We start from the raw sequence: 27,390 nt of genomic DNA on the forward strand, positions 1-27,390 counted from the left end.
TGGTACGATGTTGGCTCACTGCAACCTCCAGCTCCCGGGTGGGATCAAGCAATTCCCTGCCTCAGCCTCCTGAGTAGCTGGGATTACAGGCATCTGCCACCATGCCTGGCTAATTTTTGTATTTTTAGTAGAGACGGGGTTTCACCATCTTGGCCAGGCTGGTCTTGAACTCCTGACCTCATGATCCACCCGCCTTGGCCTCCCAAAGTGCTGGGATCACAGGCGTGGGCCACTGCAGCCAGCAATTTTGTATTTTTAGTAGAGATGGGGTTTCGCCATGTTGGCCAGGCTGGTCTCGAACTCCTGACCTCAGGTGATCTACCTGCCTTGGCCTCCCAAAGTGCTGGGATTACAGGCATGAGCCACCATGCCTGGCATGCCACACACTTTTAAACAACCAGATCTAGTGTGAACTCAGAGAACTCTCTCATCCCCAAAGGGAGGGTGCTAAGCCATTCACAAAAAATCTGCCCCTATGATCCAAACACTTCCCACTAGGCCCGACCTCCAACACTGGGTATTACAATTCAACATGACACTTGGAAGGGATGACCATCGAAACCATAACAAAATTGAATTTCTTTAGTAAATAGGGGGTTATGTAGGTTATCTATTCTTGAGTGAACTTTGATAGTTTGTATCTCAGGGAATTCATCCACTTTATCAAAGTTGCTCAAGTTATAAAATATAATTGCCAAAATATTCCTATGATCCTTTTAATATACATAGAATCTGTAATTATGTAACTTCTTTCATTTTCATATTATTGTGTCTCTTTTTTCTATTAAGCCTGACTAGAGGTTTATCAATTTTATTGATCTTCTGAACATACAAGCTTTGGTGGCACTGATTTTTCTCTTGTTTTGTTTTCTATTTCATTGTTGTTTTTTTTGTTTGTTTGTTTGTTTCTGAGACGGAGTTTCACTCTTGTTGCCCAGGCTAGAGTGCAAGGCGCAATCTCAGCTCACTTCTAGCTCCACCTCCGGGGTTCAAGCAATTCTCCTGCCTCAGCCTCCTGAGTAACTGGGATTACAGGCATGCGCCACCACACCAGGCTAATTTTGTATTTTTTTAGTAGAGACAGGGTTTCTCTATGTTGGTCAGGCTGGTCTCGAACTCCCGACCTCAGGTGATCCACCCACCTCGGCCTCCCAATATTTCATTGTTTTACACTAAATATTCATCATTTCCTTTCTTTTGCTTATGTGGAGTTTCAGTTACTCTTCATTCTCTAATTCTTAAGGTGGAAGCTGAGGTAATTGATTTGAAAGCTTTCTTGTTTTATTTGGCACTTAGTGCTATCAATGTTCAGTGACTCTTTAGGCTTTGAATATCCTTCTGCCTAAAGTCTTTCTGCCTCCTCACACTCTGCCGAGGCTCCCAAAGAGCCCTGAGAGGGTGGACTCTGGTGCCACACTGCCCTGGCAATAATAATCTTGACTCTGCCACTTAATAGCTGTGTGACCTTGCTCAAGTTACTTAACCTCTCTGTATGTCAGTTTCTTTGCCTGTAAAATGTAGATAATAACAATAACTACCTATTAATTTTAGGAGTCCAGTTGGCTGGGCAATTATGCTTAGATGTGTGGTCAAACATTTTGGTTTCTGTGAGAGTGTTTTTGGATGAGATTTAACATTTAAGTGGGTAGACTTTAAGTAAAGCTGATTGCCTTCCAAAATGTGGGTGGGCCTCATCCAATCAGTTGAAGCTGTAAATAAAACAAAAAACTGACCTCCCCAGGGCAAGCCGGAATTCTCCAGCAGACAGCTTTTGGACTTGAACTATATACAATGCACTGAATGTTTATGTCCCATCCCCCCACTACCAAATTCCTATGTTGAAACCTAATTACCAACATGATGCTATTAGGTGAAGTCTTTGGGAGGTGGTTGGGTCAGAAGGACACAGCTCTCGTGAATGTGATTAGTGCCCTTATAAAAGAGGCCCAGAGAACTGCCTCTTCCCTTCCACCACGTGAAGACACAGCTAGAAGGTACCATCTATCAACCAGCAAGTGGGTCCTCTCACCAGACACTGAATCTTCAGGCACCCCGATCGTGAACTTCCCAGCCTCCAGAACTCTAAGAAATAAATGTGCGTTGTCTATAAAGCCACCCAGTTTTTGGTATTTTGTTATAGCGGCCCAAACAAAGACGCAACCTTGACTCACATTTAATCCTAAGGATTAAATGAATTAATATAGACAAAGTACTTACAGCAGTCCATGGCACATATTAAACAGTCAATAAATGTTAACAGCTATAATTACCACCACCATCATCATCATCATTATTCTGAATATAACTGCTGTCTTTAGCACCAATTCTTGTACTGGTCTCAAAAGCCCTCATATGCAGTAAGGACACTGGTACCCACTTATGGATGAAAATCTACTATTGGACAAATCCTACCCAGTAGCAAGCCTTGTTGACAGTAAGATGTAACTAACTGGCACAACATTAGCTACTAGAGAAGTAAGCTCACTACGTTCCAGAAAGGGAGAGGAGGCATTACGAAGAGGAGAAAGGGAAACAAGCTGAAGTGACTTGGCTTGTCTTTTGCAGTTGTTTTATCATTTGTCCTATCATACTAAGTCTCTCCTGAAGTAGAGGCACAAATGGCAAAGATAAGAGAGTAACACATCTCCCAGGCTTCCCCAGCTCTGGTGGGCCATGCTCACAAGCAGAAAAAGTTTGTCTTCCAGACTCAGATGCAGGATGTTGAGAGAGAGAGAGACACTGATGGGACAAAAGCCAGTTTGCTGCAAGTGCTTCACCATTTTCAGGTTCAGTGTCCTCACCGACAACTCTTCCCATAAGCTTTCTTTTTTTTTTTTTTTGAGATGGAGTCTCACTCTGTAGCCCAAGCTGGAGTGCAGTGGTTCGATCTCGGCTCACTGCAACCTCTGCCTCCCGGGTTCAAGCGATTCTCCCACCTCAGCCTCCCGAGTAGCTGGGACTACAGGTGGGAGACATGGGGTTTCGACATGTTGGCCAGGTGGGTCTCGAACTCCTGACCTCAGGTGATCCACCCGCCTCAGCCTCCCAAGGTGCTGGGATTACAGGCATGAGCCACCACGCCCGGCCTCCTCCCATAAACTTTCTTTTGCCATGCAAGATTGAGCAGAGGACCCTGGTCTCTTGAGGTTCTGAGTGGAGCTGGCAGGACCCAGAAGCACAGCAACCCACAGAGAGAGAAGCCCTTGCTGCCCAAGGTAATTCCCCAAGTGCAGACATCCTGAGAAAAGTTTGCTCTCTTCACACACACTTTCAGTCACCAGAATTCTCTCCCTGAAATAACTGAGACAAGCCACCTGATGTAAGACTTTTCTAGACGACGGTCCTGAGCCATTGGCAAAATCAGAGAGGATGGGCTTTTTTTCATCCAGTCAACATACATTCATTGAATATTTACCATGTGCCAGGTTCTGAGTAGTATCTACTAATGGACAGGGTATTCATAAAAGTTCTGTACGTTTTAAAAGTTTCACTTAAACTTTAAATAATTGATATACTACAAATTAACCTTTCTTTATTTACTCACGAGAGCCTTTTCCTGGATCCTAGAATGAAGAAAATTCATGGAGCACAGAGCCACAGTCATCTCCCAGCTCACAGGTCACGTGAGTGAGAAATAAACTTCTTTGGCTGTAAACCACCGAAGGTTTGGAGTTACCTGTTACTATATGCATGAACTCAGGAAACCTAACAAATACAGCAGTCACGTTTTTTATCATCCTGCAAACTAGAAAAACCCAAAAGCCTATTCCATTAAGAGTTCCTTAATAAAGTACAAACACCAGTGACAGAAATGGAGAACTAATGAAACAAGCCAGCTGTAAGAACCACTGGGACATAAAAGAGAGATGTAAGATTACGAACCACTGAGATGTAAAAGTGGGGTTAGTCTGTAAGGTTATGGGAGGTGATGCTCGAATGGGATCTAGTCTCGTAGACGTCAAAGGTTAATATTCTCACATATCCAAAGTAAAGCAGAGAGCGGTTTATGTAGAGCTTTACATTCACCCTCATTTCACAGATAAGAAAACTGAGGCCCAAGATGGCACAGTGGCCTCGACGACCAGGTTTTCCACTTTCAAAGTCTCTCCCTCACATCTCATTACCTGACAATGCAACAGTCTTTAATTGGCGCGAATTTCGGGGTGGAAAGGACTAGATAATGCTGATAAGCGTCATCATCCCTTATACACAGCACCCAAAGGTCAGCACCCTATAGCCCACGCGTCCACCAGTCCCCGAAAATACTGGGGACAAAAGCTGACGTCAGCGGAGGGCACCTAGTCCCAGCCTTCTGGTCCTCCACCCTTCCCGAAAAGCCAAGCGGCGGAGCTGGGGCGCCCTGCGAGAAGGGGGTGAGCGTGATTGGGCTGTCCTGCATCACGTGACGGTCAGTACGCGTGGGATTTGGCTCAGAGGAGGCGGAAGTGCAGCGCAGAAAGGGGGTCCGTGGGGGAGGGCAGAAGCCTGGGGGAGGAGCTTGAGTCCAGCCACTATCGGGGTACTGCCAGCCATCCGGCCCAGGTCTTTGGGGTTGTCTTACCGCAGTGAGTACGACGCGTACTACAGAGACCGGCCGCCCGTGTGCCTGGCAGGTGGAGCCGTCCGCATCAGCTGCCTCGGGGAATGGAAGCGGAGAACGCGGGCAGGTAATGCCGGGGCCAGCGCTGCCCCTCCCTTGCGCCCCTCACGGCAGGGCAAGTTTGCTGGCGAGCGCGCGCGCACGCAGGGGTCTTTTAAATCCCGGCCCGAATACAAAGGCCGGGGCCGCGCGTGCGCACGGCGGCCTGCTTGGCCCTTCCCTGGCTGCGGCGGCGGCGGCGGCGGCGGTGGTGGTGGTCGGGGTTCCTCTGAGGGTTACCTGGTGCACCTGGACCCTTCTTTGGTTCCCCGCAATAACCAGTTGACTATAAAATATATTAGTAAACATCCAGCAGTCTTTGGTTAATGTGTCTTTTTGGATGCCTTTCTTGGCTACGTTTCCCTTCACCCTCCATTACCACGCTAAGAGCTGTAAAGATGAGTGTCGAACATTTCCAGCTCCAGGAGTTTTCATTTTAAAGTTAGTTGATTTGTTACGGCTTCCTCCGAAGGCCTACTAAAAGCAATGTTAAGGGTCATGGGTTAGATAATTTTGTTGTGGGAATATGTATACCACTCTCGAGTAGTCAATCTAAAAATGACCTTTGAGTTTTCCAGTGGTCTTGGGGACGATCTTAAGAATCCGTTTTTAAAAAGTCCTTTGGGGGAGTCAAGAGAAGGATTTGCAAAAGCAAGAGATTTAGGGATTTGAACTCCTGGTGGAAAACTAAATTTTTAAAAAATGGATATGGTGGCAGTTTTTTAAAAGATAAAGAGTGATGATTTACATTGAAATTAAAAGAAAAAAAACCTATTATACCTAATGAAGAGTTATTCTGACTCTCAGTAGCTAATGGGAGCTGAATTTAGGCAATGCAAAGGACTTCTATGGGCCTGTTCATGTCTGTAAAGTCGACATGTCTGGAATCTGATTCTGACATGCCGAGAATTGGTGTTACATGAAAAGGCACACTAACCAAAATAAGAGTTTAGGAAAAGAGATATATGTAGACAAAGTGTGGGCTTTATCTTGACTTTGTAGATCAAGTCCTGGAATAAATTACTCCACTTCTTTCCCAGAAGAACTTTACAAATAAGAGAATTCAACAAAATTTGTGGAAATCTCTCTCGTGACCTTACTTCAGAGCAGAATTGAAACTTGGGCCAAGAATAAATTACACATTGTAAGACTTTATCCAGGGTCTTACAGCAAAATAGTAGGACTTGAATACACTGTTTAGCTCAAAGCTGTGACATGTCGGCCTGACTTCATCCAAAAGGCTATAGACCAGATTTTATTTTGTCTTGGAAAGCTTTCACCTTTCAGAAACTGTGGAAAATTCTGTGTAATCTTCTGAAATGACTGAGACCCCAGGTAATCCTTAGAGAGTAGTTCTCCGTCACCCTTGACTCTGCTAGTCAAGAAATGTAATGTGGGATGTGAAAAAAAATAAATTTACTTCTTTTTTTTTTTTTTGAGACAGAGCCTTGCTCTGTTGCCCAGGCTGGAGTGCAGTGGCGGATCTTGGCTCACTGCAACCTCCTTCACCTGGATTCAAGCGATTCTCCCACCTCAACCTCCCGAGTAGCTCGGATTACAGGCACCTGCCACCAGGCCCGGCTAATTTTTTTGTATTTTTAGTAGAGACAGGGTTTCACCATGTTGGCCAGGTTGATCTTGAACTCCTGTCCTCAAGTGATCCACCCGCCTCGGCCTCACAAAGTGCTAGGATTACAAATGTGAGCCACCGCGCCCAGCCGACTTTTTATTTTAGAAGACTAATTTCAGATATTCAAAGAAGAAAGTCAAATTCCATTAATATAGACTTTTTTTTTTTTTTTTTTTGAGACAGAGTTTCACTGTGTTGCCCAGGGTGGAGTGCAGTGGTGCAATTACCGTTCACTGCAACCTCTGCTTCCCGAGTTTAAGCGATTCTCATGTCTCGGCCTGCCAAGCATCTGGGACTACAGGTGCCCAACACCACACCCAGCTAATTTTTTGTATATTTAGCAGAGACGAGGTTTCACCATTTTGGCCAGGCGGGTCTTGAACCCCTGGCCTCAAGTGATCACTTTGGCCTCCCAAAGTGCTGGGATTACAAGCATGAGCCAAAGTGCCCGGCCTAGACTTTATTTCAATGGCAAAATAGTTCAGGAGTCTTAGAAAGTGCTTACAGTCTAATCAACCAGAGAGGAATAAAGGAGGAATTTTATAAGGGTACTGGGTTGTTTCCAGTGACCTCAGGCGTGAAAAAGACATTTACTGAGGATGGAAAATAGGATGCCAAATCAAAAGTGACTGGAAGAGAGTGGCATGGACCACTAAGAATACAAACAGGAAAGATTAACCCTCAAATGAGAATAGGCTTTATAGAAATGTTAAGGAGACCAGGAAGGACTGTTTTAGTTAGATGTTGACAAGAAGAATAATAAAGATTTGGCTTTTCTGCCCAGTCTACTGGCGTGGTGGCAGCAGACAACAGAACACCTAAGTACTTTGTTCTGATTTGGATTTTACATCTCCTATGTTAGGAAAATGATTGTCTGACTGGAAATGGCAGAATGAGTATCTTTAAGACTTAAAGCTCAAGATCAATGAAGGCATTTAGGAGAAGTTTCAGGTGTTCTAACAGAATCATATGCCCTGGCCTGTGTGTGTTGTATTTCAAGGGAAAGGCCAGATTAAAGCAGTGTTTGAGGATTTGTAGCAAATGTACGGGCCCTGGAAATAAACACATGGGTTCCTGTTCTTCCAGAGGTGGAGTCTGTCCTCTCTTTACCTTGATCCTGAACAAAATTTTTACTTATCGATGGTTACTGAGCATTTTTAAAAGAAACTAATTGACCAGGCACGGTGGCTGAAGCCTGTAATGCCAGCACTTTGGGAGGCCAAGGTGAGTGGATCGCCCGAGGTCAGGAGTTCAAGACCAGCCTGACCAACATGGTGAAACCCCATCTCTGCTAAAAATACAAAATTAGCCAGGCATGGTAGCATAACTAGTGACCATTACACTACAGTATCAGTTCAGAAAGAAAGCAAGACCTGTACTAGACAGGCAGCATCAGAAGGGTGCTGACAGGAGGTACCTATGGTAGTCATTATTATAGCAAATTTATTATATACCAGATACTGTTTTGGATATTTTACATATGCCAACTAGCTTAATCCTCATAACCAATTATTAGGTTCTGTTGCCATTTTACAGATATGGAAGAGATTAAGAGGCATAAAGAGATTAAGGAACTTGCCCCCAGAGCTAGTAAATGGGAGAGCTGAAATTTGAATCCAGATGACCTGGCTTCAAAGTCTGCCTCTCTAGCTAGCAAATCTGCTTTACCGCTTCTCTTAGTGGGCAAGATGGCGATGGGCTGATGGCAATCCAGTTAGGTGAAATAAAAACCTGGCTTACTACTGAAAGAATCAGGCAGACTGAAGAGAGGTCTGTACTCATATGCCATGTATCTCTATCCCTAACTTTGTTCCTTTCAGTAGCTTAACAGCAGCAGGGTGCTGATGGCATGCTGATAAAATTCGTGAGTGACCCAAGCCTGGGAGGAATTTGTGGAATTGACTGATTGATTGAATCAGAGTCCAGATAAATCCTGACTGACTGGAATGGTGAATCATCTTTTATAAAGAAGAGGCACAATCCTATACTCAGCTGCAGAAAAATCAGTGATAAAGTGGAATGAGGGAGAAGTGATACAAGGACAGTTTTCATTGATGGGAAACTCAGTGTGAATCAACAGTATAATGAGGGTGCCAGTATAGCTAGTGTCATGGATTCTGCAGTTTGTCTCCAAAATGAGCAAGTTGGTAGTCCTGCTCAGTTTCAGGCTGATGAGGCTTTATCTGGAGTTTTGTTTGATTCTGAGTACCGAAAAATGACCAAATACTGAAGAAATTTGACATCATACTACATGAGGAATTATACTATTTGAGGAATACTATAGGAGGACTGGCGTATTCTAAATCTTTATATTCACAGTTTCTAGTAGAAGGTACATATGGTGAATACACAGACCTCCATCTAGCAATATCAAATGGAATCTTAACAATAGTTATGGTGCTATCGCATCATAATTGACATAACCAGACCCCTTTAGTTGAGTATTTGGATTATTTAGCCTTGTTCATTATTTTGTAAGTATTCAGTATGGCATGTGCTTTTTTTAAGTGAAGATAATAAGATGTATTTAGAAAATAGCAACTTAGGCTGAGTGCAGTGGCTCACACCTGTAATCCCAGCCTTTGGGAGGCCAAGGTGGGAGGATCACTTGAGGCCAGGAGTTCAAGACTAGCCTGGGCAACATAGTGAAACCTCATCTCTACAAAAAATTTAAAATTTAGCCAGGCATAGATGCATGTACCTGTAGTTCCAGCTACTCAGGAGACTGAGGCGAAAGGATTGCCTGAGCCCAGGTGTGTGAGGTTACTGTGAGCTATGATAGCACCACTGCACTCCAGCCTGGGTGACAGAGCCAGACCCTGTCTCTTAAAAAAGAAAAAAGCAACTTAAATCCCTAAAATAGTGTAAAATAATTGAAGATAAAAGAAGTTGGAGTCATTAATTTTAGAGAAAACCTTAAAGATTTAGTTTTTTGAAATACAGCAAATCTAGCCAGGCATGGTGGTGTGCGCCTGAGGTCTCAGCTACTCAGGAGGCTGAGGCAGGAGGATCACTGGAGCCCAGGAGTTGGAGGCTGCAGCCAACTATGATTATGCCACTGCACTCCAGCACGGGTGACAGAGTAAGACTCCGTCTCTAAAAATTAATAATTAAAAAAATTAAAAAATAGCAAATCTGAATTAACTAGACTTCTTAATGAACTCTCTGTGTGGAGTGTGTGTATGTGTGTTTTGAGAAAGACTATCAGAAAATACAGTCACCCTTCCATATCTATGGATTCTACATCTAAGAATTCAACCAACTGTGGATTTAAATTATTTGGGGAAAAAAAAAGACAAATAAATAACAACATTAAAAAATAGTACAGGGCCGGGCGCGGTGGCTCAAGCCTGTAATCCCAGCACTTTGGGAGGCCGAGGCGGGTGGATCACGAGGTCAGGAGATCGAGACTATCCTGGCTAACATGGTGAAACCCCGTCTCTACTAAAAATACAAAAAAAAAAAAAACTAGCCGGGCGTGGTGGCAGGCGCCTGTAGTCTCAGCTACTTGGGAGGCTGAGGCAGGAGAATGGCGTGAACCCGGGAGGCGGAGCTTGCAGTGAGCCGAGATCACGCCACTGCACTCCAGCCTGGGAGCACAGCGAGACTCCGTCTCAAAAAAAAAAAAAAAAAAATAGTACAGATAAAAAGAATGCAGGATGACAGCTACTTACATAGCATTTACATTGTATTAGGTATTATGAGTAATGTAAAGATGATGTAAAGTATAAGGGAGGATCTGCATAGGTTATATACAAATACTATGCCATTTTGTATCGAGCGACTTGAGCATCCTTAGATACTGGTATCTGTGAGGAGTCCTAGAACCAATCCCCTATGTACACGAAACTAGGTACATACCACAGTCCATTTTTAGAAAGATTGATTAGTAACTAAAGGATGACTGTACACAGTTCATCAGTTCCAAGCAGCTATAAAAAACCAATCTAGCTGGGTGAGGTGGCTCACGCCTGTAATCCCAGCACTTTGGGGAGGCTGAGGTGGGCAGATGATGAGGTCAGGAGTTGGAGACCAGCCTGACCAACATGGTAAAACCCCATCTCTACTAAAAGTATAAAAATTAGCCGGGTGTAGTGGCGCGCCTGTAATCCCAGCTACTCAGGAGGCTGAGGCAGGAGAATCACTTGAACCCAGGAAGCAGAGGTTGCAGTGAGCCGAAATCACGCCATTGCATTCCAGCCTGGATGACAGAATAAGACTCGGTCTCAAAAAACAAACAAACCAAAAATAACAACAGAAAAACAATGTGTGAGCACTGCAGTTCAACAGAAGGTGAGTGCAAATGGAGGCTAGGAGAGAAAGAGGTAAACAGGAAAATGAGGGAGAGAGAGAGGGAGTGAAGAATATTTGAGACAAAGGTAAATGATGGGGGAGGAAAAGTGAACAAAGGGAAATAAAATCAATCACGCTTTTAAGTTTGACATCAGGAAGTTATAGAAAGTAGAAAGTTTTTGGGGTCTGTTTTGAGTCTAGACAGATCTAGTCCTATTTCCTATATATTGTCCACATATGTAGAAATCACTGAATCTAATTCGTCATTTTCATGGTGAGGAAATGGATACCCGGAGAGGATAAGTGACTAAATGCTCTTCGTTACTGTCCTTCTCATAGAGTTATTGCTCAGAAACATTGCAGAGTTCTGGATTATAAAGTAGCAGTGATCATTATGCATACACAAATGTATTTAAGAAATATCCTCACACTGAGGTTGAAACAGGTTTATGCTGCTTATACATTTAGTTGTTATTATAATAGAAGATAAAATTATACAGAGCCCTTTTCTTTTTTTTTTTTTTTTTAAGACAGAGTCTTGCTCTGTTGCCCAGGCTGGAGTGCAGTGGCATGATCCTGGCTCACTGCAACTTCCACCTCCCTGGTTCAAGCAATTCTCTTGCCTCGGCCTTTTGAGTAGCTAGGATTACAGGTGCATGCCACCATGCCCAACTAAGTTTTGTATTTTTAGTAGAGACGGGGTTTCACCGTGTTGGCCAGGCTGGTCTCGAACTCCTAACCTCGTGATCCACCCACCTCAGCCTCCCAAAATGCTGGGATTACAGGCATGAGCCACCGCGTCCGACCAGTTATCCAGAACTCTTTAGTTAACTAGCATTCAAGTTTATGAAGATTTTGTGTAGATATAATGCTTGTTTCTGCCAAGTAATAAGAATGTTGTAATCTACCATCTTTCTTTTATTCTGGCTTTTAGAAAGCTGTTGAGGTAAATAAGCTAAGTTTAATGCTCAAAGATAGTGTATTCCTCAGAACACACACATTTTATTTTCCGTAGGTTTATTTTTCTTTATCCATTCTAATTTAACTTTTTGTAAAATGCCACAGTCCATTTTTAGAAAGATTAAGGGATATATCATTATTGTAGATAAGTTTCTAGATTTCTTTCAAACTTGATATACCTATCTAATATAAGAGTTCAGATGCTTTTTCCTTTTATTTTTCACTTTTTATGCAGCCCACTGTGATTTCTAGAATTTTTATTTTCAGCTTCTGAACTCCAGAATTCCTGAAGATGATTAACGACCTCCGACTATACCAACAATTTGGAGGTTTTTTTAAAGTAAAGAATCGTCTTGTAATGTGAACGATGTCTCCCTAATTTATGTATTTTCAGTTTGCATTTTCATGAAGTGCTCAAAATGGGACACGTGAAATTCTGAGCGCAGTAGTAAGAAACATGGGAGGGTGGTAGGTAGATTGCCTTCCTGACCATGTGACAGAGTAAAAACACATCACATGCTTTTTTTTTTTTTTTTTAATGAGATGGAGTTTCGCTCTTGTTGTCCAGGCTGGAGTGCAATGGCTCCATGTTGGCTCACCACAACCTCCACCTCCTGGGTTCAAGCGATTCTCCTACCTCAGCCTCCCAACTAGCTGAGATTACAGGCATGCACCACCACGCCAGCTAATTTTGTGTTTTTAGTAGAGACAGGGTTTCTGCATGTTGATCAGGCTGGTCTCGAACTCCTGACCTCAGGTGATCTGCTGCCGTGACCTCCCAAAGCGCTGGGACTACAGGCATGAGCTGCCGTGCCCAACCACATCTCATGCATTCTTTTGCTCTGGCATTTATTGTCACCATATGTCTTTGTTTCTGTATATTCAAGCTAAATCAAGGTGCTATTAGAATCTCGGAAAGCTGCCACTGACCACAGTTAGAACTTGCAGTTTCTTTAGTTAGAATTGCCACAGGACCATTGCTCAAGACTTCCAGATCTAACCTAGCCATATCCAATTCATCATTAGAATATTTAAATCATAAATACTGAACAACCAGTATTTTAACAATTTATTGCAAAGCGCTACTAATAATATTAAAGAAAAGTTTGAAAAAAAAGGACATTTTACTTTGTGCCAGGCATGGTTCTAAGCATGGTTCTACATCTTAACTTCCTGTCCCTGTCTACATATTTTCCCTTATGTGTAGCCTTAGTTTACATTACTATTTTGTATTCTTTTCTGTTTTAAAATATAAACTGTTTCCTGTTCTTTTACATAATTATTTAATTTTTTAGTAGCTGCATAGTGTTTTCTCATGTTAATGTATTTTAGTTTATTAAATCATAACTTTATTTTTATGTAATTTGTGAACAATATATTTAAAGAAATAAAACTCTTATGATACAGGTTAATCTCTTTCTCACTCATTCTTAATCTTTGCTTTACCAACCTACCCTTAAAGATAGCTGGAAGTGGAAATGCCTCTCCAGTGGTTTGTCCATTGGGATTGGGCTTCTGTTTATCTTGAGCTGCCAACATTTAGCCCAGCCACTTGGGGTGGTCTGTTATCGTTTGTCTCCCCATGCCATTTAAGCTTATCCAGGAAATGCTTTAGTTTGCCTTTTTTTTTTCTCCTGTTAACCATTTTATTGAGATATGATTTACATACTACATAGTTCATCCATTTAAAGTGTACTCATTTTCCCTCTTTTGTTGTTGTTGAGGCAGAGTCTCGTTCTGTCTCCCAGGCTGGAGTGCGGCAATGTGATCATCGCTCACTGTAACCTTTAACTACTAGACTCAGGCAATTCTCCTGCCTCACCCTCCTGAGCAGCTAGGGCTACCAGCATGTACCACCATGCCCAGCTAATGTTTTAAAATATTTTTGTGGAGGTGGCGATCTTGCTATATTGCCCCGGCCACTCTTGAACTCCTGGCCTCAAGTGATCCTCCTGCCTTGCCCTCCCAAAGCACTAGGATTACAGACATGAGCCACCATGCCTGGCCTCATTTCCCTTTTTAATCTGATTTCTGAGTTTCCTGTTCTCTTTCAGTGAATGTCATGAGAATGAAAACTGATGAGTAAAGTATCTTGCCATAGAAAACATGACTTTCCTCTCCAAATAGTAGACCAAACTTTTCCATTTTACTTTCTACTGTTTTTCTTCTCCTGCCTATTTAATGGCATTACTTGGCATTTGCTGTGACTTGAGTTTCATCAAATATGTATTTACTTCCCTGGTTTTATGCTAATAGCAACACCATGAGATAGTGGTTTAAGACCATGAGAAGTATTTTTTTTAATTGTTTTCTTTGATAGCCCACGTTCTTTCCTTTGAACAGAATACTTTGAACAAAATTTAAATCGTGTTCAGAAGAGAGGTTTAGAGGTTTTTTCCTTCATAAATTCAACACATTTACAAAATATCCATTTCACGTTCCTCTTTAGTGACTTAATCTGTTTTGTGTTGCATTTCGGAATACCATAGACTAGGCAATTAATAAACAGTAGAGGTTTTTTTTGGCTCCTACTTCTGGAGCCTGGAAAGTTCAAGGTGGAGGGGCTACATCGGATGAGGGCCATCTTGCTGCATCATAAAATGGCAGAAGGAATCACACAGTGAGGCAGCACTTGTGACAGAGATAGGAAAGGAGGTTTAACTCATCTACTCATCCTGTTATCAGGAACCCTCTCCTGTGATAATATAGCATTAACCCATTCATGAAGGGAGAGCCCTCCTCTTGAGCTGATCACCTTTTTCTTTTTTTTTTTTTCTTTTGAGACAGAATCTCGCTCTGTCACCCAGGCTGGAGTGCAGTGGTACAATCTCAGCTCACTTCAACCTCCGCCTTCCAGGCTCAAGCAATTCTCCTGCCTCAGCCTCCCAAAAATCTGGGACTTCAGGTGCATGCCACTGTGCCCGGCTAATTTTTGTATTTTTAGTAGAGGCGGGGTTTTGCCATGTTAGTCAGGCTGGTTATGAACTCCTGACCTCCGGTGATCTACCTTCCTCGACCTCCCAAAGTGCTGGGATTACAGGTGTGAGCCACTGTGCGAGCCTTGTCACCTCATAAACGTCCTACCTCTCAACACTTGCATTGGGGATTTAGTTTTTAACATGTGAACTTTGGGGGACACATTCCAACCATAGCAGTGGCAAAAAAAAAAAAGTAACCCCAGCAAAACAACAATACCACCACCAATAAAAATCAAATCTAGGCCTGGGTGCGGTGGCTCACACCTGTAATCCTAGCACTCGGGGAAGCTGAGGTGGGCAGATCTCTTGAGCTCAGAAGTTCAGACCAGCCTGGCCAACATGGCAAAACCCTATCTGGACAAAAAATATAAAAATTAGCCAAGCATTGGGGCTCACACCTGTAGTCCCAGCTACTTGGGAGGCTGAGGTGGGAGGATCCCTTGAGATCTACCTCAGCAGTAGCAGTGAACCAAGATCGCACCACTGCACTCCAACCTGCGTGACAGAGGGAGACCCTGTCTCCACACACACAGAAAAAAACTAATGAAAAAAGAAGTAAACAGGCAAATAAAAAGAAACTAAAAGAGAATCTTAATTAGATTGGAGGGGATCTTTGGGTGATTAAATACTGAAGGATACTGAAAGTAGGGGCACAAATTGTATTTGGGGACATCTTAACCCTGTATGGGTTGATAGACCTTTCAAGTTTGTCTGCTAGAAAATTCCCTCAGTCTTATTTCAGAGAAAGTCTGGGCTGACTTGACAGGACTGATCGGTTTTATCAGTGACACATCTTATCATTAAACAGTGCAAGAGTTAATGGTTGGTTAGTAAGCACTCAGTAAAGGTTGGTGAACGTGTACATACAGGACTAGATCTCTCCTCCCTGTAATCCACTCTAAATAAATACTTTAGTCTGGTTACAAAATACTGAATACTATACTGAAGACTTTTGTACAGCTGATCATTTGGATTTACATTTGGGTAATTTTATCATTACGTCTCATGCTTCATTATTCTTTCAGCTATTCCCTTCAGCAAGCTCAAGCTTTTTATACGTTTCCATTTCAACAAATGATGGCTGAAGCTCCTAATATGGCAGTTGTGAATGAACAGCAAATTCCAGAAGAAGTTCCAGCCCCAGCTCCTGCTCAGGAACCAGTGCAAGGTAGTTTCACCATGAGAGCTTAGAAAATTCAACATCGGATCAGCCAGCTTATTTAAGAAAGGGTTTCATGGTGAATTTTAGCTCTATTTTAGTGTTAAAAGGTCAAATCCACTTTTTAAGTACTTAGTCTGTGCTAAGCACTGATAGGTTCTGGGGAATAAAAGAACATGGATCCTGCCCAAAAATATCTCATAATCTAATAGAGAACAGTAATAAGTAAATACACGTTACAGCTCAGCACAGTTCATAGTGAAGAGGGACATAGAATGAATGCCCTGAGAGCTTATGGGGTTGGCTTCTAACTCAGACTGATGGCTCAGAGGCCGCTTCTTGGAGCAGAGAAATAACACCAGGGCTCTGAAACTCTAACAGTGCGGAGGCTTCATCCCCATGAAGATGAGAGTAGGGAAGTGTCCAGGCTGAGGGGGCTACACAGGCCGGGTACGGACACACACAAGCATGGCACGGCCAGAAACAGCAATTCTGTGTCCTTGGAGTCTGGGATGTAACAAGGAAATAGTGAGAGATGAGGCCAGATGGGAACAGTTGAAGCTTGTTTTTTATCCCAAAGAATTTATATTCTATCATGAAGGCAATAGGGAGCTGTTGAGAGAATGTAAGCAAGGGATGACTTGACTTGATTGGTGCTTTACAAATTAGTCTGGAAATATTAGAGAGGATAGATTGGTTGGTAGACAACAAGTTAGAACTTGGAGGCAGGCCGGGCACAGTGACTCACACCTGTAATCCCTGCATTTTGGAAGGCTGAGATGGGTAGATCACCTGAGGTCAGGAGCTCATGACCAGCCTGGCCAACATGGCAAAACCCCGCCTCTGCTGAAAATATACAAATTAGCCGGGCGTGGTGGTGCATGCCTGTAATTCCAGCTTCTGGGGAGGCTGAGGCACGAGAATTGCTTGAATCCTAGAGGCAGAGGCTGAGAGGCTGCAGTGAGCCAAGATCGCACCGCTGCTCTCCAGCCTGGGCAATAGTGTGAGACTCTTGTCTCAAAACAAAAACAAACAAACAAAAAACCTCAGAGGCAATGAGTGGATTAGATGGATTAGAGACACTGTTTGAATAATCTAAGGGAGTACTGAGGAGGACCTGAAGGGGTGGAGAGTTGGGAAACACTTAGGAGGTAGAATTACCTAGCCATGGCTAATGGGTTTCATGTGGTTGGGGGTAGCATGGCAGGGTAGTGGGGGAGAAAGGGGAGTCCAGAAGTAACTGCCAGGTTTCTGGCATAGGCATTTGGTTGAGGAGGTGCCATTCACCAAGACAGAGAATTAGAAGAAAATCATAGATTCCGGGGGCGGGAGAGTGGATGGAGAGAAGTTAGTGATTTTCTCCAGTGTAACAGTATTTGTATGAGAAATGTGCTCAGGGTTTCGGTTTACTAATTGCGGGAACACATCTAATAACTGCCTCCGCATTAGACTTCCCCAGCTACATGCCAATCATGGTGGATCCGTTGGCATAGGGAGTGGCTAAGGCAATGTGAGGCAGAAGAGAGGAGGGACTGACTGCCTGTATCCTGCCAGGCTTGACTGGGGGAAATGCCAAAGAGGAGTAGAGTCGGGTAGAGGCCTGAGTAGTTAGGAGAAATGTTAAATAATTAAGGGTAAGAAAACCAGGGCTTCCTGCTGGGCAACTATAGGTCAGTGGTTTTCAATCAAGGGTGATTTTGCCCTCCCAAGGGGCATTTGACATTGTCTGAAGACACTTTTGATGATAAAGACTGGCAGGGTACTACTAGCATCTAGTGGGTAGAGATCAAGGGTGCTATTAAACGTTCTGTAATGTGCAGGACAGCCACCCACAACAAAAAATTGTGCAGCCTGAAATGTCAATAGTGTGGAGGTTGAGAAACTGCTTTAGGTCCTGAGGTCGGATCCCTCCTCCTGCCTTTTGAAAAATACTGCCAACCCAGAGATGTCATCCTGAGCACCCCTAAATTTCTCTCTTCAACTATGTATGGAACAGAATATACCTCATCTCTAAAACAAGCCACAAGCCATTTGTGTTTTTCTTTCTGTTTTTTTTTTTTTTGGTGACAGAGCCTTGCTCTGTTGTCCAGGCTGGAGTGCAGAGGCATGATCTCAGCTCACTGCAGCCTCCACCTCCTGCGTTCAAGCAATTCTCCTGCGTTCAAGCAGTTCTCCTGCCTCAGTTTCCCGAGTAGTTGGGATTACAGTGCACACCACCATGCCTGGCTAATATTTTTATAGTTTTAGTAGAGACGAGGGTTTCACCATGTTGGCCAGGCTGGTTTCGAACTCCTGACCTCCGGGTGATCTGCCTGCCTTGGCCTCCCAAATTGCCCTCCCAAAGTGCTGGGATTACAGACATAAGCCACCATACCTGGCCCATTTGTGGTTTTCTACTGGGGAAATTGAGTTAAAATGTTTCCCTTCCTTCCTGTTTCTCTATTTTTCTGTTCTTGTTTGCTTATTTGTGTATTTACATTTAGAATTTATATAAAATGATACATAGAAACTTTGTATCCCTGAGGAGGTTAAGATGCCAAGTAATGCTGTGTAGAAAATAATAGTCTATGATTATTCTTCCCACAAACAGCAGGGGAAGGAAAGTAGGCATGGAGGATTGCATGAACCCAGTTCTAGGGTGAAAGAAGGGGAGGATACTGCAGAGGGGACTGATGTTGGGACTGTAAGAGTTTAATTTTGGGGAGACAGGTACAAAAGGTGCTTGTTGGGTAACTTTTCTGGGAAAGCTGCTAAAGTTGCTAAGTTAAGATTTTCTGCATTTCTGGAAATTGTGTTTCAGAGGCTCCAAAAGGAAGAAAAAGAAAACCCAGAACAACAGAACCAAAAAAACCAGTGGAACCCAAAAAACCTGCTGAGTCAAAAAAATCTGGCAAGTCTGCAAAATCCAAAGAAAAACAAGAAAAAATTACAGACACATTTAAAGTAAAAAGAAAAGTAGACCGTTTTAATGGTATTTCAGAAGCTGAACTTCTGACCAAGACTCTCCCCGATATTTTGACCTTCAATCTGGACATTGTCATTGTAAGATCTTTGTCCTCGTTGGATTTTATAAGTAGTATTGGGGGATTAGCTTTACTTAACAGTTGTCCTTGCAAATAGCATTTTGCTGAAAAGGACCAAGAATCCTTTTGGTGGTAAATGGTGTCACCTGCATGAGTTTGTGTTATATGGGAGTGTTTAAGAGGGTGGGCTCCAAATATAGGCTGTCTGGGTTCAAATCCTGTCACAAGTATAATCTTGGATAAGCCTTATTAACTTTCTGAACACCGGTTTTCTCACTGATAAACCAAGGGTGATAATACCACCCCCTTATAGGGTTGCAAGTAAATGAGATAATCCATGTGAATCACTTCGACTGAATACCTGTGGAGACTTCATAAATGGTAGCACAGATTTTAAGCTCTTATTTTTGTCAGTAACTGTAAGAAACATCAGCATGTGAATAATTGTGTAGGTGATGTGGAGCGAGCTTGTTGAAAGCTGAGAACCAGGATTGTGGCTGGACATGGGCTCAGATTGATTGATTGTTCCAGGACCTCTCTTTCCAGACTCAAAGCAGCCCAGTTGGTGAGGGCGAGAGGCCTGGGATCATGAAGGAGTCAAACTGGTTTTTAAAATAACAGCAAAACTTTTGAAATAAAGAAAATCTCTTTCCCATGTATGAAATACTTTGTTCAGATCAAGAGTAGTGATTGGTAAATGATATTGCTTATGATGCTCAATTAAATTTGTATTTTAATCAACTCAATTTTGTCCACCACTCCTCCATAGAAACCCTAAGGCTTAGGTCCTACTTTTTAAGATGAAACGTCTTAATTGTTTTGTTTTATAGATTGGCATAAACCCGGGACTAATGGCTGCTTACAAAGGGCATCATTACCCTGGACCTGGAAACCATTTTTGTAAGTGGTTACCTTTTAAATTAATTTACTTTTAAATTAGATACCTTTTTAACAGGTTTCTTCAAAAAAACCAATTGTGTTTTTAAAAAGAAAGAGACTGTAAATACACATTCATGTTTCATATTCTGTATATGCGTCTGTACATGAAAATAAGAGGGTTTGAAATGATATGTCACTGTTAACATTTTAGTCTGAGAGTGGAGGGACGTGAATAAGAGTACTTTCTCTTTTGTTTGAATTGTTTCTAATGAGTTGTACTACCTTTTTTTTTTTTTTGAGATGGAATTTTGCTGTTGTGCAGGCTGGAGTGCAATGGCGCAATCTCCGCTCACCGCAGCCTCCGCCTCCCAGGTTCAAGTGATTCTCCTGCCTCAGCTTCCCTAGTAGCTGGGATTACAGGCATGTGCCACCACGCCTGGTTAATTTTGTGTTTTTAGTAGAGATGGGATGTCTCCATGTTGGTCAGGCTGGTCTCGAACTGCCAACCTCAGATAATCTGCCCACCTCAGCCTCCCAAAGTGCTGGGATTACAGCCGTGAGCTACAACGCCCGGTCAAGTTGTATTACTTTTTAAAAATGATTTTTTTAAAAAATTGTTATCTATAGGCATAGGAACGATAGTATAGTACATCTCTGTGGCAACGCAGACATAATACTAACATTTCCAGATTTCTGCTGATTATTTTCTAGGAAAGCATAAAATAGTAGTAAAGACTTACATTTTTAGAGTAAGTTTTACAACGAAGTGTTGGCGGGATCTGATGGCTAACGCCTGTAATCCCAACACTTTGGGAGGCCAAAGCAGGAGGATCACTTGAGGCCAGGAGTTTGAGACTAGCCTGTACAACATAGCAAGATCTCATCTCTACAAAAAATAAGGTAGAGGTTGTGGTGCACACCTGTAGTTCCAGCTACTACAGAGGCTGGATTGGGAAGATTGCTTGAGCCTGAGAGGTAGAGGCTGCAGTGAGCCACAATTACTCCACTGCACTCCAGCCTCGGTGACAGAACTAGACCCTGTATCAAAAAAACAAGAAAACAAACAAACAAAAAACAAGCGTAACTACTGTTGCATTACCTTCTCTATATAAGTTGTCTTGTATGTAAATCATCTCACCTTATACTGCCTAATAGATCAGTGTATACAATATACCCTAAGGAAATACTAATTGATTATCTAACGGTAACATTCAGAACATGTAGGGCAACTGACAGTAATGTGGTTTTGGAACTAATAATAACGTATTGTTCCTATAAAAAATTCCTTTTTTAGGGAAGTTTGGACTTTTAAATTTCTTCACCGTCAAGGTGTTTGTTGTTAGTCTATTGCTGTATATTTATGTGTGAGGTGGTGGTATCACCAATTGTAAAGCAAAATAGTCTCAAAGTTTCCTAAACTGAGTTGCTATATATTCTTGGGCAAGCATTTGCCTCAACCCCCTGTGAAAAGGAGATAATAATAGTATCTCGCAAGATAATTATGATGATTAAATCCAGGCGCGGTGGCTCACACCTGTAATCCCAGCAGTTTTGGAGGCTGAAGTGAGAAGATCACTTGAGCCCAGGAGTTCAAGACCAGCCTGGGCAACATGGTGAAACCCTGTCTCTACAAAAAATACAAAAATTAGCTGGGCATGGTGGTGTGCACCTGGGGTCCCAGCTACTCAGGAGGCTGAGGTGGGAGGATTACTTGAGCCTCGGTGGTCGAGGCTGCACTGAGCCATGATTGTGCCACTACACTCTAGCCTCTAGCCTGGGTGACAGAGCAAGACCCTGTCTAAAAAAAAAAAATAACTGAATTTTCATTTCACAGGGAAGTGTTTGTTTATGTCAGGGCTCAGCGAGGTCCAGCTGAACCATATGGATGATCATACTTTACCAGGGAAGTATGGTATTGGATTTACCAACATGGTGGAAAGGACGACGCCTGGTAGCAAAGATCTCTCCAGGTAAGTACACAGCATTTGTTTTTATGGGTTGGAACCTTGACTAGGCTGGTGCCCCAAATATTCTAGGAACATCATATGTATCTAGTTCAAGCTGAGCTCAACAAATGTGCGATACAATCTTTCATTGAAAGCTGTCTGAATCTAGCGTATTAAAAATATTGCCATATTTGTATTTTTGACTACTTTTTAATTCAATTTTAGTAAAGAATTTCGTGAAGGAGGACGTATTCTAGTACAGAAATTACAGAAATATCAGCCACGAATAGCAGTGTTTAATGGAAAATGTAAGATTTACTTTTAAATTTTATTTTTTTTCTTTGCTAACATTATGGGCAATGTAAATATGTTTGTATTTCATTTTAGGTATTTATGAAATTTTTAGTAAAGAAGTTTTTGGAGTAAAGGTTAAGAACTTGGAATTTGGGCTTCAGCCCCATAAGATTCCAGACACAGAAACTGTAAGTCCCTAAAATTGAGTTTGTAAATCAGTTAAATGTGAATTTTTTTCTAGATAATTTACTTATTTGTCCTATCGTGATTTATGCCATGCAAAACATTTACACTGTATTTTAATATCTATACATCAGCTTTAACTAATAGTTGTAAATTAATTCACATACTATTAGGGTTTATTAGAAAGAAAAACATTTGTCAGCTAAATGTCTTGATGTTGTTATTCAATGAAAATATTGAGAGGAACTGGCTCATATACTACATTCAGAATACATTTAATGGCATGTAGTTGTCAAATTCAAATGGTTTAGCCCTTGTACTCAGTTGTGAAACAAACGTGGAAACGCAGACATGATCCTGATTAGGAAAACTAATTGCCCCATTTATGTATCTTAGCTCAACTTCATTTTAGAGCCATATAAATAATAGAACCCAGACAAGCCTCCAGCCAACCTAACTGGTATTCAGTACTGTTGTCTTATACACAAAGTCATCATGAAAGAACAGTGTTTTTCAAACTCTCATCTCTACAGAGCTTCTGCAGGCATTTGGTCCCAATTTTGCTTCTTAAATATGGTTTTAGGTTTTGTTTACAACTTTTAAAAAACAACACAGTGCACAGATTTACATGTTGTATATACAACATTTTAACTGATGGAGAAGCTAATTTGCTGCCAGGTTTTTGTGGAGACCTAAAAATGTTACTGCCACCTACATATATTTAAACTTCTCCTTTAAAATTTTTTTTTGTTTATAACTTCTTATAAATGTGCAATTGATGACTTTTATTATGGCACCGGTTTTTGCTTAAATGAAGGCCCACCTTTGTCTACTTGGTTAAAATTGTACAAGTTCAGTACTTCCTGTAGAGTACTGTATCATTCTCTGTTACATGCCATTTGGAGGCTGGGCGTGGTGGCTCACGCCTGTAATCCCAGCGCTTTGGGAGGCCGAGGCAGGCGGATCACCTGAGGTTAGGAGTTTGAGACCAGCCTGGCCAACATGGTGAAACCCCATCTCCACTAAAAAATACAAAAATTAGCCAGGCATGGTGGCGTGCACTGTAATCCCAGCTACGTAGGAGGCTGAGGCAGGAGAATCGCTTGAACCCAGGAGGCAGCGTATTAGGAGGAGGCTCATTATTTTTTACTTACTGACTTGGTAATAAGTCAGTATTACAAATTCAAACTTAAACGCAACTACTTTTATTGATTTTTACATATATTTATATGTAGTTAAGTATCAAGTTACTAACCCAAATAAAGACAAATACTCTAATCTCAATATGAGTGAATTCAATAGAATTTTAAGATTTCTGAAGTTATAAAATGTTGTGGTTCTAGCTCTGCTATGTTATGCCATCATCCAGTGCAAGATGTGCTCAGTTTCCTCGAGCCCAAGACAAAGTTCATTACTACATAAAACTGAAGGACTTAAGAGATCAGTTGAAAGGCATTGAAAGAAATATGGATGTTCAAGAGGTGCAGTATACATTTGACCTACAGCTTGCCCAAGGTACGTTACTGTCCTCATTCCTTTTATTCATTTTGTGTCTATATATACACACACACACATTACATAAAGTATGTTGTGGATTTAAAAGCAGGAGAAAAGAAAACAATTATATTTGCAGCCACAGTGCTCTGATAATGGATGATTATCACGCACACACAGATGTTATCACACACACTCTGATAATGGATACACACACACACACACGTATTACAGAAAGTATTTTGTGGATTTAAAAGCAGGAGAAAAGAAAACAATTATATTTGCAGCCAGAATGCTCTGATAATGAATATTAGTCACTGTTAAAATCTCCTTTTACCAAGGTCTTCCCTCTACTCTGGCACTCCTACAGATAATTCACCTTCAGAGTGCCAGAGCAGAGGGATGTAAGAAATATTGTACCCTACCTAATGAATATAAGAGGTTTTACAATTCTTATGTGTTTATTTAGTATATGCTATGTTTCAAAGATTAATAGAGACGTATCTCAGTATATGTGAACATTCAAGAAAAATAATTGTTCATTATTTCTGAATAAAGCTACTTTCAAAATTGTTGTACAAAATCAGTTTTAAATCCTTTTTACCCTCCTCACAGAGGATGCAAAGAAGATGGCTGTTAAGGAAGAAAAATATGATCCAGGTTACGAGGCAGCATATGGTGGTGCTTACGGAGAAAATCCATGCAACGGTGAACCTTGCAGCTTCTCTTCAAATGGGCTAAGTATGTTTCCCTCCACATGTGTATTCCTTTCAAAGACGGTTTTGCCAGGATTGGGGGGAAGATTTTAATAGAAGGAGAGTAAATGATTGAAGAATGGGAATGGTAATATGAAATTTTATTTAGTGACTAATAGTGAAAAATTGATGGTTATTTCACCTTGAATTACACAGACTTTTACAGTGCATTTTCTGTTTGTTTGTTTGTTTTTGAGATGGAGTCTCGCTCTGTCACCCAGGCTGGAGTGCAGTGGCACCATCTCAGCTCACTGCAAACTCCGCCTCCCGGGTTCACACCATTCTCCTGCCTCAACTTCCCGAGTAGCTGGGACTACAGGCGCCCGCCACCACGCCCAACTAATTTTTGTTCGTATTTTTAGTAGAGACAGGGTTTCACCGTGTTAGCCAGGATGGTCTCGATCTCCTGACCTTGTGATCCGCCCCGCCTCAGCCTCCCAAAGTGCTGGGATTACAGGCGTGAGCCACTGTGCCTTGCCTACAGTGGTGCCTGGCCTACAGTGCATTTTCTTCAAGTCATGAACTCTCGGCAATTCTAGTTGCATTTTCCTCCTTTAATAACAAATGAGGATTAATAACAAATGAGTCCCGTATCTGAAAAATAGAACAGAAACTTATAATTGTATTCAGGAAGCTTGCTTAACTATTTTAATAATAATTCTCCTTCACTAGACTGTTAAAATCTCCTACTTTGATCATTTAAAACTTCCAGGTCGGGCATGATGGTTCACAGCTGTAATCCCAGCACTTTGAGAGGCTGAGGTGGGTGGATCATTTGAGGTCAGGAGTTCAAGACCAGCCTGGCCAACATGGTGAAACCCCGTCTCTACTAAAATATACAAAAATTAGCTGGGCATGGTGGCAGGCACCTGTAATCCTAGCTACTTGGGAGGCTGAAGCAGGAGAATCACTCAAACCCGGAAAGCAGAGGCTGAGCCAAAATCACCACACTGCACTCCAGCCTGGGTGACAGAGTGAGACACCGTCTCAAAAAGAAAAAAAACTTCCAAAGAAGCTGATGTGGTGGCTCACCCCTGTAATCCCAGTGCTTTGAGAGGCTAAGATGGGAGGATCACTGAAGCCCAGGAGTTTGAGGCTGCAAAGAGCTGTCATCGTGCCACTACATTCCAACCTGGGGGCGACAGAGTGAGACCCAGTCTCTATTTTAAAAAAAGCAAAAATTTCTAAATGGCATAAACTAACTTTGTCTTTCTGGCAGTTGACAGTGCGGAGTTAAGAGGAGAATCAACTTTCAGTGGCATTCCTAATGGGCAGTGGATGACCCAGTCATTTACAGACCAGATTCCTTCCTTTAATAATCACTGTGGAACACAAGAACAGGAAGAAGAAAGTCATGCTTAAGAATGGTGCTTCTCAGCTCTGCTTAAATGCTGCAGTTTTAATGCAGTTGTCAACAAGTAGAACCTCAGTTTGCTAACTGAACTGTTTTATTAGTATTTTACTCTAGTGGTGTAATTGTAATGTAGAACAGTTGTGTGGTAGTATGAACCTTATGAACCTAAGTAGTTTGAAAGAAAAAGTAGGGTTTTTGTATACTAGCTTTTGTATTTGAATTAATCATCATTCCAGCTTTTTATATACTATATTTCATTTATGAAGAAATTGATTTTCTTTTGGGAGTCACTTTTGATCTGTAATTTTAAAATACAAGTCTGAATATTTATAGTTGATTCTTAACTGTGCATAAACCTAGATATACCATCATCCCTTTTATACCTAAGCAGGGCATGCTAATAATAATTACCACTGTCAAAGAGGCAAATGTGTTGATTTTTGTATATGAAGTTAAGCCTCAGTGGAGTCTCATTCATTAGTTTTTAGTGGTAACTAAGGGTAAACTCAGGGTTCCCTGAGTTATATGCACACTCAGACCTCTTTGCTTTACCAGTGGTGTTTGTGAGTTGCTCGGTAGTAAAAACTGTACCTTACCTGACAGAGCCCTGGCTTTGACCTGCTCAGCCCTGTGTGTTAATCCTCTAGTAGCCAGTAACTACTCTGGGGTGGCAGGTTTCAGAGAATGCAGTAGACCTTTTGCCACTCGTCTGTGTTTTACTTGAGACACATAAATATGATAGGGAAGGAACTGTATTTCTCCATTCATATTTATCACCATTCTAGTTTTATCTTCCTTGGCTTTAAGAATGTGCCATGGAAAGTGATAAAAAATGAACTTTTAGGCTAAGCAAAAAGATGCTGGAAATACTTCATAATCTCACTTAAACTGGTGCTTTATGTACATGAGATGTACTAAAATAAGTAATATAGAATTTTTCTTGCTAGGTAAATCCAGTAAGCCAATAATTTTAAAGATTCTTTATCTGCATCATTGCTGTTTGTTACTATGAATTAAATGAACCTCATGGAAAGGTTGAGGTATATACTTTTGTGATTTTCTAATGAGTTTTCCATGGTGCTACAAATAATCCAGACTACTAGGTCTGGTAGATACTAAAGCTGGGTACTAAGAAATGCCATTTGCATCCTCTCAGTCACTCCTGAATATTCTGATTTCATACATACCCAGGGAGCATGCTGTTTTGTCAATCAGTATAAAATATTTAGGAGGTCTCTCCCACCCCCAGGAGGTTATATGATTGCTCTTCTCTGTGAGAGAAACAAATTCTTGTTGTGAATCTTAACATGCTTTTTAGCTGTGGCTGTGATGGATTTTATTTTTCCTTAAGTCTAGGTCAAGCTGTGTAAAAGTCATTTATGTTATTTAAATGATATACTGTACTGCTGTTTACATGGACGTTTTGTGCGGGTGCTTTGAAGTGCCTTGCATCAGGGATTAGGAGCAATTAAATTATTTTTTCACGGGACTGTGTAAAGCATGTAACTAGGTATTGCTTTGGTATATAACTATTGTAGCTTTACAATAGATTGTTTTATTTGAATGGGGAAAATACCCTTTAAATTATGACAGACACCCACTAGAGATGGGTTTGAGGATTTTCCAAGCATACAATAATGATGTTTTTCCTAACATGACAGATGAGTAGTAAATGTTGATATATCCTGTACATGACAGTATGAGACTTTTTCATTAAATAATATTGAAAGATTTTAAAATTCATTTGAAAGTCTGATGGCTTTTATAATAAAATGTATTAAGAATTGTTATCCTTAAGTTATG

At 41.6% G+C, this 27,390-nt stretch overlaps 2 protein-coding genes across 5 annotated transcripts in view; one reads left to right on the forward strand and one right to left on the reverse strand.

Moving 5' to 3' along the window:
* The window catches only part of C11H12orf73 (chromosome 11 C12orf73 homolog), a 19,243-nt gene extending 14,739 nt beyond the window's left edge, over nucleotides 1–4,504 (reverse strand). The window contains exon 1 of the mRNA XM_025401712.1: nucleotides 4,125–4,504. The gene's annotated coding sequence lies outside the window, so the exon portion shown is untranslated. The remainder of the gene's footprint in view (nucleotides 1–4,124) is intronic.
* On the forward strand, nucleotides 4,412–27,384 carry TDG (thymine DNA glycosylase). 4 transcript variants are annotated; one of them, XM_025401704.1, is made up of 11 exons: nucleotides 4,454–4,667; nucleotides 11,917–11,990; nucleotides 15,526–15,668; nucleotides 18,460–18,701; nucleotides 19,513–19,582; nucleotides 21,396–21,531; nucleotides 21,733–21,815; nucleotides 21,895–21,989; nucleotides 23,328–23,499; nucleotides 24,094–24,219; nucleotides 25,453–27,384. In XM_025401704.1, the coding sequence occupies exons 2-11, from the start codon at nucleotides 11,980–11,982 to the stop codon at nucleotides 25,593–25,595; spliced, it is 1,221 nt and encodes a 406-aa protein (XP_025257489.1). In that variant the 5' UTR covers nucleotides 4,454–4,667; nucleotides 11,917–11,979; the 3' UTR covers nucleotides 25,596–27,384. The 4 variants fall into 4 exon arrangements, with proteins under 4 accessions (XP_025257488.1, XP_025257491.1, XP_025257490.1 ...); XM_025401703.1 differs by lacking the exon at nucleotides 11,917–11,990 and having other exon boundaries at nucleotides 4,412–4,667; XM_025401705.1 differs by lacking the exon at nucleotides 11,917–11,990 and having other exon boundaries at nucleotides 4,423–4,667; nucleotides 21,417–21,531.
* The last annotated feature ends 6 nt before the right edge of the window (nucleotides 27,385–27,390 follow it).

This window comes from Theropithecus gelada, chromosome 11, assembly GCF_003255815.1.
Source record: "Theropithecus gelada isolate Dixy chromosome 11, Tgel_1.0, whole genome shotgun sequence".
Lineage (NCBI taxonomy): Eukaryota > Metazoa > Chordata > Mammalia > Primates > Cercopithecidae > Theropithecus > Theropithecus gelada.

Excerpts from the sequence above, each read along its gene's own strand:
- TDG (XM_025401703.1), top strand. The coding sequence starts at position 4,645 with ATGGAAGCGGAGAACGCGGGCAG. Across the intron at positions 4,668-15,525 it reads GAAGCGGAGAACGCGGGCAG|CTATTCCCTTCAGCAAGCTC; the intron begins GTAATGCCGGGG and ends TTATTCTTTCAG. Across the intron at positions 15,669-18,459 it reads TGCTCAGGAACCAGTGCAAG|AGGCTCCAAAAGGAAGAAAA; the intron begins GTAGTTTCACCA and ends ATTGTGTTTCAG.